Source organism: Chiloscyllium plagiosum, chromosome 26, assembly GCF_004010195.1.
Source record: "Chiloscyllium plagiosum isolate BGI_BamShark_2017 chromosome 26, ASM401019v2, whole genome shotgun sequence".
Classification (NCBI taxonomy): Eukaryota; Metazoa; Chordata; class Chondrichthyes; order Orectolobiformes; family Hemiscylliidae; genus Chiloscyllium; species Chiloscyllium plagiosum.
This window is the reverse complement of record NC_057735.1, coordinates 16,489,980-16,500,752: the sequence shown is the minus strand read 5'-3', so window position 1 is coordinate 16,500,752 and position 10,773 is coordinate 16,489,980. Positions and strand designations below refer to the sequence as shown.

Genomic DNA, 10,773 nt, shown 5'->3' with positions numbered 1-10,773 from the left:
ACAGATCAATTTCTTGTCAGTTTCACAAAACAGCTTCAGCTCTTCCTGATGTTCCTCACAGTGATGTTTACTTTCCTTCTCTTCTGGATTCAGACTTAATTTTCGAGCTTTCTCGGCCAGATTCGCTAAGGCCCGGTTTCCTCTGAGGGATCTGTCCGGAATCTCCTGTCTACATTCCGGGCAGGAATTTCTCTCTTTATTTTCCCAACTCTGGGTGATACAGGAGCGGCAGAAGTTGTGTTCACAATCCAGCATAACCGGATCGGTGAAGAAATCCAGACAAATGGGACAGATTACATCCTCGGTCAAACTGTGGACCTGCTGTCTGGAAGCCATCTTCACCCTCAGCATTGGCTGATTCAAACCGCTTTCACTTTCAGTGTTCCCGCGCTGCTGAACACTTTCAACTCAGTCACTCCTTCAGGGCGTTCACTGCAAAATAACATTGGTGAATTCTTGATTCTATCCCGCCCACTCTGAGGCGGAGACAACTCCCAGAGCAGAATGAGGAATAAACAGCGTGAGAGCAGCGGCACTGAAGCCGGGAGATGAGGGGGAACGTGTGTTAGTGTGGGGGCGGGGATGTTGTCCTGGAAGTGACTGGCAGACTGCTGCTCTCCTTCATATCCTTCAGTCCCAATGCAGCCCCAGGCACGAATAGCCAAGTTGTGTCTGACTTTGTGGGAAACACAAACTGAAACATATTGTCCAGCGCCTCCTCACCTCTCTCTTACAATCCACCAGGATCCTCTCAATCCTCACTTTGGGAGTCACTGCACTGAACTGAAGAGCTTCATCCCTGGTCCCATTCTGGGAAATCTCCCCTTGCACCATCCCCCCGAGGCTTTGACTTCCCTCCGAAAGGGTGGGCCCAGAATTTTGATGCATCTCGGGCGGGAGACCAGTGGGAATCCTGCTGGTGCCCTTTCCACCATTTCTCCAGGCTCGCTGCTGGTTCCCACTGAATACAGCGGGCAGTGAATGTGCTGGGTATAGGTAATAAATCTGGTAAAACCACGTGGTGACACTACTAGAGACATACCTCAGGAAAGGGCAGGCCTGAGTGCTAAATAATCTCACCCAGACCTGCACAGTGGCGCAGTGGTTAGCACTGCTGGCTCACAGTGCCAGAAACCCGGGCAACTGGCTGTCTGGAGTTTGTACGTTCCCCCACTGTCGGCGTGGGTTTCCTCCGGGTTCCTCCCACAGCACAAAAATGTGCAGGTTAGGTGAATTGGCCATGCTGAATTGCCCGTAGTGTTAGGTTAAATGGGTCTGGGTAGGTTACTCTTCGGAGGGTTGGTGTGGACTGGTTGGGCCGAAGGGCCTGTTTCCACACTGTAGGGAATCTAATCTAATCTAATCTTTGTGTGTGTTTGGATTATTGAAGAGAAATAATCACTTATATTTTCACATTACAAACTGTGTTAATCAGTTTTGCACCTTAATTGAATACATTTTTGTTTTATGAGAAATCAGTTTTGTATTTGCTAAATAAACCTTGTTTTAAGTCTGATTCAGAAAGCATACAACTGGTCATATATGGAGCTAGTTAAAACAATTAACTTGGCTGAAAAATGCACCATTTGTCAAAGTTTTTTGTCTTGCACTCTTTAGGACAATTTGTAAACAATATCAATGTAAAGTGCAGCAACGTTAACGCTGTACAAGAGGAGAGTGCTGATTGGTTGGCATTGCAGTTCATTTACCATTTTGTTTATTTATGTGATGGCAGGACTCTTGACTTGGGGACAATATCTGTGATAGTGGTGAACATGACTTGTGTTGCAACTGCACAGTGGCATTGTGAAATAGCTAGTGTCACCTTGTTGCTCAAACTTTCACTGCTGGTATGACGCTACATATGTAGCCGGTATGTCCTAAAGATAACAGAATGTATCAAACTACATATATAGCAGGCAAGTTACTGACTGCAAAACAAGCCTTTAATTGCAAAATTCAAAAGACAATTCAACATTAGATACAATTCTGCGATTGGATAACATCAACTCAGTAATCCCAAATGCATGAAGATGTATGTTGTAAACTAATTTAGGATTGTCATTTGGACTCGTATATACTTGTGCATGCCTGAAAGCTACATATAGTCATAGGGATTCAATTGTAAGGGGAGTAGATAGGCATATCTGTGGTCATAAACGAGACTCCTGAATGGTATGTTGCCTCCCAGGTGCACGGGTCATGGCATCTCGGATCGACTGCAGAAAATTTTCAAGGGGGGAGGATGAACAGCCAGTTGTCGTGGTGCATGTGGGCACCAATGATACAAGTAAAAAACTGGGATGTGGTCCTACAAGAAGAATTTAGGGAATTAGGAAACCAGTTTAAAAAGTAGGACCTCGGAGGTAGTAATCTCAGGATTGCTACCAGTGTCACGTGCTAGCCAGAGTAGGAATGATAGATTAATCAGGATGAATGCATGACTTGAGAGATGGTGAAGGAGGGAAGGGTTCAGTTTTCTGGGACATTAGGACCAGTTCTGGGGGAAATGGGACTAATACAAATTGGATGGTCTACACCTGGGCTGGACTGGAACCAATGTCCTGGGGGATGCTTTTGCTAACTCTGTTGGGAGGGTTTAAACTAAAGTGGTAGGGGAATGGGAACTAAATGAGGGGGTTGATGGACAGGAAGAAGGTAGTAATTAAAGCCTGTAAGGAACTAGATGAATAAGTCCGCATGAGTAAGAGGAAGAGTAGGCAGGAAGCAGAGGATGAACGCAGAGGGACTGGTGGTCTGAGGTGCATTTTGGTTTATTGCAAGAAGTATCATAGGTAAGGCACGTGAACTTAGGGCTTGGATTACACTTGGGACTGTGATGTCACTGCTATTACTGAGATTTTTTTGAGGGAAGGGCATGAATGGCAACTAAATATCCCAGGATATCAATGTTTCAGGTGCGATTGAGGGAGGTAAAGGGGTGGAGGAGTTGCATTACTGGTCAAAGAATATATCACAGCTGTGCTGAAGGAGGGCAATAAGGACAGAGCTCAGAAATAGAAAGGGTGTGGTAACAATGTTGGGATTGTACTACAGGCCTCCCAACAGCAAACCAGAAAGAGGTACAAATACGTAACGAAATCACTGATGTAGGAACAACAGGGTGGTGGTGATAGGAGATTTTAATTTTCCCAACATTGACTGGGATTCACTTAGTCTTAGAGGTCTGGATGGAGCAGAATTTGTAAGGGGCATGCAGGAGGGTTTTCTAGAGCAGTATGTAACTAGTCCAACTCAGGAAGGGGCTATACTGTTGGGAAATGAGCCCTGCCAGGTGGTTGATGTTTCAGTAGGGGATTACTTTGAGAATAGTGATCACAATTCCATAAGTTTTAGAATAATCATGGACAAAGCCAAGAGTGATCCGAAAGGAAGAGTGCTAAACTGGGGGAAGGTCAAAGTTCAGCAGGAGCTGGGGAATGTAGATTGGGAGCAACTCTTTGAAGGGAAATCCACATTCGATATGTGGGAGGCTTTTAAAGAGGATTGATTAGAGTCCAGGAGAGATGTTTCTGTGAAAATGAAGGTTAGAAATGGCAAGATTGGGGAACCATGGACAACAGGTGAAATTGTGAGACTGGCTAAGAGGAAAAGGGATGCGAACATGAGGCAACTGAAGACAGACAAAGCCTTGGAAGAATATAGGGAGTGTAGGACCGATCTGAAATGAGCAATTAAGAGGGCTGAAAGGGGTCATGCGATATCCTTAGAGGGCAGGGTTAAGGAAAACTCCAAAGCCTTTTATTCATATATAAGGAGCAAGAGAGTAACTGGGGAAAGGACAAAGGAGGAAAGATACGTGTGGAGTCAGAGAAAATGGATGAGATTCTTAATGAGGACTTTGCATTGGTATTCACTGAGGAGAGGAACTTGGCTGATGTTGAGGTTAGGGATAGATCTTTAATTACTCTTGGTCAGCTTAGCATAAGGAGGGAGGAAGTTTTGTGTATTCTAAAAGGCATTAAGATGGACGAGTCCCCAGGTCCGGATGGCATCTATCCCAGGTTACTGAAGGAAGTGAGAGAGCAAATAGCTGGAGTTTTGACAGATATTTTTGCAGCATCCTTGAACATGGGGGAGGTCCCAGAGGACTGGAAAATTGCTAATGTTGTCCCTTGTTTTAGAAAGGTAGCAGGGATAATCCAGGTAATTACAGACCTGTGAGCCTGATGTCAGTGGTAGGGAAGCTACTGGAGATGATACTAAGGGATAGGATATTTACCCATTTGGAAGAAAATGAACATATTGGTAGCATGGTTTTGTGCAGGACAGGTCATGTCTTACAGACCTAATAGAATTCTTTGAAGAGGTGACCCAGTTGATTGGTGAGGGAAGGGATTTGGATGTCATATACATGGTCTTTAGTAAGGCTTTTGATAAAGTTTCCCATGGTAGGCTGATGAAGGTGAAGCCGCATGGGGTCCAGGGTGTTCTAGCTAGATGGATAGGGAACTGGTTGGGTAACAGGAGACAGAATATTAATGGAAGGGAGCTTCTTAAAATGGAGACCTTTGACCAATGGTGTCCCACAGAAATCTATGCTGGGGTAACTGTTGTTTGTGATATCCCTAAATGATTTGAAGGAAGACACAGGTTGCCTTATAAGCAAGTTTGCAGATGACACTAAGAATGGTGGAGTAGCAGATAGTGAAGGGTACTGTCAGAGACTACAGCAGAATATAGATAGTTTGGAGAGTTGGGCAGAGAAATGGCAGATGGAGTTCAATCCGGACAAATGCGTGGTGATGCATTTTGGAAGATGTAATTCGGAAGATGCAATTCAATAGCAAACTGTAGTGTAAATGGAAAAATCCTGGGGACAATTGATATACAGAGAGATCTGGGTGTTCATGTCCATTGTTCCCTGAAGGTGGCAAAGCAGGTCAGTAGAGTGGTCAAGAAGGCATACGGCATGCTTTCCTTCATTGGACAAAGTATTGAGTACAAGAGTTGGCAGGTCATGTTATAGTTGTATAAGACTTTGATTTCAGCCAGATTTGGAATACTATGTACACTTCTGGTTGCCACATTACCAAAAGGATGTGGATGCTTTGGAAAGGATATTGCCTGGTATGGAAGGTGCTAGCTATAAAGAGAGGTTGAGTAGATCAGGATTATTTTCATTTGAAAGAAGGAAGTTGAGGGAGAATCTGATTTGAGGCCTACAACATCATGAGAGGTATAGATAGGGTGGATAGCAAGAAACGTTTCCCCAGAGTGAGAGGGGAAATGTTTAGGGGAGATTTAACAGGAACAGTTCTTCACGCAGAGTGTGGTAGGTGCTTGGAATGCGTTGCCAGCGGAGATGTTAGGGGCGGGAACGAGAGTGTCATTTAGGATGTATCTAGAAAGATACATGAATGGGCAGAGAGCAGAGGGATACAGACCCTTAAAAAAATAGGCAGCAGATTTAGATAGAGGATCTGGATCAGCGAAGGGCCTGTTCCTGTGCTGTATGGTTCTCTTTGTTCTTTCTACTTATATTAATAGATAGGGCTCTTTGCTGACAGGAATAAAATGTACATACTGCGCTTCAATTCAGCAACCAGGTGATGGCCATTCTCTAGTTCAGGAGAATGTCTTGACCAACTGGAGTTAAGCTACCTGGTTTAATTTGGAATGAAGTATGACATTTAACAATCAGTCATCATCTAACAAGTGCAATTTCCATGGCAATTCCTTTACTAATCAGGTCCACTTGCCAATCAGTCAGTGCTGTCTTCAATAAAGTATAAATGCTATTCCATATATATTGATACTTTGTGAAAATGTTCTGGAGAGCAGGATGAAAAGTTTTGACAAAATGTCTTTCATTTTCTTTTAGTAATACTTCAGTTCTGTACTATCAATGAACAGTTACATTTATTTTGTGAGTAGTGGAACTAGAGTAAAACAGAATTGTTGTTCCAACTTGGTGGTAAGATAATCAAGGTTTTTTTTCACTGCGTCATTTTTAGACTGTTTGTTTACTTGTTCAAGGGCTTGCATGTTGCACTGTTTTAATTGGTAACTTTCTTTCAGTGAGAATTATGGAAAAAGCTTCTCTGACATAACAAAGCTCATCAACAATACTTTCATCCGTACTGAATTTGGAATTGCAATTGGCCCTGAGAATTCTGGAAAGGTAATCTAATAATATTGAATGCTAATTTTATTTGGAAGGTCAAAGACCATAACTTGTCAATGTGATATTTTGTCATGTGAAATCCATTATTTTAAAGCTTTTCTCAAACTGGATTAGTTTTGGATCTGGACAGTTGAGATTTTGATTCACAACCACAAATTTATTCTGTACTGTGATTGATTTAGAAGTGTATACCTTGTGTGGGAGCACATTGCAAGGAACTGAGATTCAACAACTGAAAATTGAAGAGAGATCATCTTAAACTTTTCATTTGTTGCATAGGATGTGGACATCTTTGGCCTGGCTAACATTTACTGTCTGCCTAATTCCCCATGAGAATATGATCGTTATTTGCTTTGTTGAATTGCAGAGGCCCATAGAGAATAAATATTCATGTAGCTGAGAAACCTAGCAGACTATAAGGTTCAGGACAGTATTCGGCAGGGGCATTGTTCAGAATTCGATCACCGGTTGTTACAACACTGGATAAATCCCTCTGCTAATTTAAAACAGCAATACAGAAAAGATTTAGCTCATGCTTTAATCTGTTAAAATTCAAGAGGCAAAGAATTATCCCAAAATTCTCTATTATGTAAAATTGACCACTTTATTCTGTAAGTCTAACAACGAATATTGATTAACAACTGTTTACAACTCCTTTCTCTTAAACCTATCTTTTTACCTCCCACTCTATAAACTGGTCCGATTTAAAAAAAAATCCCAATTAAGATTTACAAAAAAATTAATCACGTTTCAACATCAGTCAGCTTTGCCGAGTTTCCTCTGCAGATTGTCTCTCCAGGTCATTTCTGTGTTCTGCTGTAAAAACTTCCTCCACAGAGAGGTACCTTTATGAGAGCTCCTAAACTAGCAGCCTATATCTGTTGGTCTTTTGTCAGTTCTCCCTCAATTGTTCAAAAATGTTTGGTTTTATACCCCAAAACATCAGATCATTGCATTGGTTTTAATATTATCAAAGTACTAAATTCAAACTTAGAGTTTGGTATCTTGGGGCGTAATTTAAGATGGCTGGATTTGAATTTATTTTTGTCTCATGGCAACCCAACTACTCCAGCTGTTTCGACCAAATGTTACATTGTTACCTTGTTCTGGACTCTGTGCTTCTCCAAGTCCTTGGTAGCTTTTCAACTCTCTTATAGGTACAGTACCCCTACACCTTCATAACAGGTAGCCTGTTTTTTTTTCTCTTGATCCAGGAAGACCCTTCTAAAGAGATAAAGGATTACAAAAAACAATAATAGTACAGAAATGAACTAGTAGTGGTGCATGCTAATCACAAGATAACTACAAAAGACAAATTTACATTTGAGTCATACCTCGCCCACCTAGAATTATAATTTTTCTCCCATAGCAGTCATATGTTAAATTATTTGTAAGTTCCAGAAAACTGAAGTAAAATGGTATGAATTAGCTTGCACCCACAATTCTCAAACAACCCACTCTCAGTCTGTTCATAGTTATCCTTATGTAGAAGAGTGTCTTTGTTTTTTTCACACCCTCTTGTTCATCAAAGATTAACTCCAAATGTGGCAATTTTGTAATGAGTTGATCTGTCAGTTGGCTTTGGTATTTTCTTGTCATTGGAAATTCAGTTGCTTTGGAACTTCATTGTGACTGTTAGAGGATGGCACCTGCCAGAAAGATGATTAATATATTTACTAGCTTGATGGCTGGAGGGTCATAATATATCTGAGGTGCAGAGTGTTGAATTGTCATGCAAATTATAATCTGAAACTGTAACCATACAGTTTTTGAATTTTTATCATATGATCAGGAGATCTGCAAACCTAAGTATAAGCTTGGAATACATATTATGCTTACTTTACTGAATGGCTGACATCTTTCAGGTTATTATTTTCAGTGGTTAAATGAATGACATGGCCAGTTTGTATTGAATGACATAGTTTTAACTCCGGATTGGGTCGATGGTGTCACAGCATGCTATTGCTGGAGGTGAAGGCAGACTTGAATTTTCTGCCATTGCCAGTGGCCTGAGCAGCAGAAGAAGCTGTGCTGACCTTGGATGAAAGTGTAAAGAGAAAGTTTGCTTCAGGTATCCAGCATGATTCCACGGTAACCTTGAGAATAATTGTATCAAGGTCACAAATTGTACTTAACCTGACTTCATTTTTTTTTCAAAAAAAAAAATTGTTTTAATGGGAAAGGAGTTTATATGACACTACCTCCTTCAGACGTTTCTTGAGAAACATGTCAGCCAATGATCAAATGGTGGACCAGACTTGCTGTGCCAAATGGCCTAAACCAGCTCCTATACCTTATGGTTCTTAGATTAAAGAACTGTACTGTGCACAACCGAGCCACTTCAGGAATTTGTTCTCCATTATAAATGTAGCATTAGCTATATTTCAAAATAGTAACATATTTTTTTCCCTTTTTGTTTAAGGTGATCCTTACAGCTGGTGTATCTGGGCAGAGCAATGGTGGAAGGATCTTCAGGTCAAATGATTTTGGCAGGAACTTTGACACTGTAAATCTTCCTTTTCATCCAGTTATGCAGATCTTGTACCATTCCAAAAATTCTGACCATCTGCTAGCACTAAGCGTACGTGTAAGTGCAACTAAGAAAGATTGATTGATTGTATCAATTGAATGCATGATTTTGTTTATTCAGGAGGTGTTAAATAAAATACGGTGGAATTGAAACCGTCAGCAGTATTCTATTGTGAAATAAACATTGTAACCATTGCAGCTGCTTTCGAAAATATGAAAATCCTTTGTTTTTAGGGAAGTAGATGACTTTTGATATGTGATTACATGTAGATGTATGACCATTTGATTGACTGGACAAACTGTATCACGATTTGTTTCTCCATTGGGTGATGGCTTGTCACTTAACATTTCTAGAAACATCTTTGCTGGCACGGTTTGCAAAATGGTATTTAGCTGTGTCTGTGGTTAGAGACATCCAGCTTGCATTTTTGGATGGATTCTTAATTTCTTACTTCCATCCATATAAGTGCCACACATTGAGTGTAGACATGACAAAACCTAGTGTTTTTGGATGCTATAAGATATAAAAATCTATGACTGACTTGGCATGAAGTAGAAGCTGCACTTTAATGCTATAAAGGAATTCTTTTCTAATTTGGTGAGGTACGCTAACAGGTGACCAAATCATCAAATTTGATATATTTGTTCATTTTTTTTAATGCATTGATGGTCATTTGTAAGAAATGAATAAAATCTGTCAAGTCTTGATAAATTAGAAAAGTAGATTGTAGTCATTTTAAACTAACTTTGGGAACTAATTAGCCTTCAGTAAAATAGTAAATCAGTGGTAAACTTGGAAATTACTTTTGTAGCCATCTGGTAACAAAGGAGCAGCCTTTACAGTGTGAATGTAAAAATGAAACATCAACCTTTTTTGTGGAAATGGCATTACAGCGTGCTGTATTTTTAAAAATTTCACTCTGGTCCTGACAACTTTTACATGAGAAGCTATTAGTGAGATTAAAGTGACAAAGCAGCATACTTTTAAAAAAAAATGTTGGTGGAAGGATCCATCTGAGAAAAAGTATTGAGGGGTAATAGGGATCAATGCTGGGACCCTTCCTTTATCTGCTTTACACTGAATAGAATTCAGAAACTCAGAAAACATCCAGCAGCTGAATTGGTTTAATTCAAAAGTTCTGCAATGAATTAAACAGACTTTTAATGCATAATGGGTTGGACAATATATGTTGGCTAAATATGAACAAGAGCAGATGAAATTTAAATTTGTATTTATGCATAGTTCTTTTGCATTATCACCAAATGACACACACAACTTTAGAGTCAATTAAGTACTGGTCAGGTTTAGTCACTGGTACAGGAAAGATGGTACATGTGTGCAGATAGCGTGCACAAATCGATTTGTGTGAATAGGAAAATCTAGATGTCAATAAAATATTTTTTGCTTGGTTTTATTAATTAACTCAGTGCAATTTCACTTTTCTTTTTTTCTGACATGTTATTTATAATATTACAGAATGTTTTGTGGTTTTCCTCCAATTTTGGCAAAACTTGGCAAAATATTCATGACTTTGTCTGTCTTGTTAAGTGGTAAGTAAAGCTTAACTAATAATAACTTAAGTGACTGATATTTTTATTTTATTTTGTTTTATTCAAGTGTGTGCTAATTCATTAGTATAATTAATGTTCTAAATCACTTTACAAAGAACAACGCTGATCAGGTAATGGTGTTAAAAAATATTGAAAGGGTCAGGTTCTGAGGATGTGGAGAAAGGGGACAAGCATTTAATTAAATGTTCAACTTCCAAGTTAAAGTGGAGGTCAAGGAGGAAAGCCGAGAAATTGTGTTCATATGTTATGACTCAGATGGGAGGAGCATATTCTTTCTCACGTCCTACTGCTCTATTGATCACAACACAAATGAATTTTTATTCTGTGTCTGATATGACCATAGAGTCATAGAAATGTACAGCATGGAAACAGACCCTTCGGTCCAACCTGTCCACGCCGACCAGATATCCCAACCCAATGTAGTCCCACCTGCCAACACCCGGCCCATATCCCTCCAAACCCTTCCTATTCATATACCCATCCAAATGCCTCTTAAATGTTGCAATTGTACCAGCCTCCACCAC

The 10,773-nt window shown here is 40.1% G+C and overlaps 1 protein-coding gene across 1 annotated transcript in view; it reads left to right on the top strand.

Annotated features, from left to right (window-relative positions):
* LOC122563138 (sortilin-like) overlaps window positions 1–10,773 on the top strand; it is a 79,743-nt gene that overhangs the window by 30,201 nt on the left and 38,769 nt on the right. The window contains exons 4-6 of the mRNA XM_043716597.1: window positions 6,043–6,145; window positions 8,571–8,735; window positions 10,155–10,228. Coding sequence (XP_043572532.1) covers window positions 6,043–6,145; window positions 8,571–8,735; window positions 10,155–10,228 — 342 coding nt within the window. The remainder of the gene's footprint in view (window positions 1–6,042; window positions 6,146–8,570; window positions 8,736–10,154; window positions 10,229–10,773) is intronic.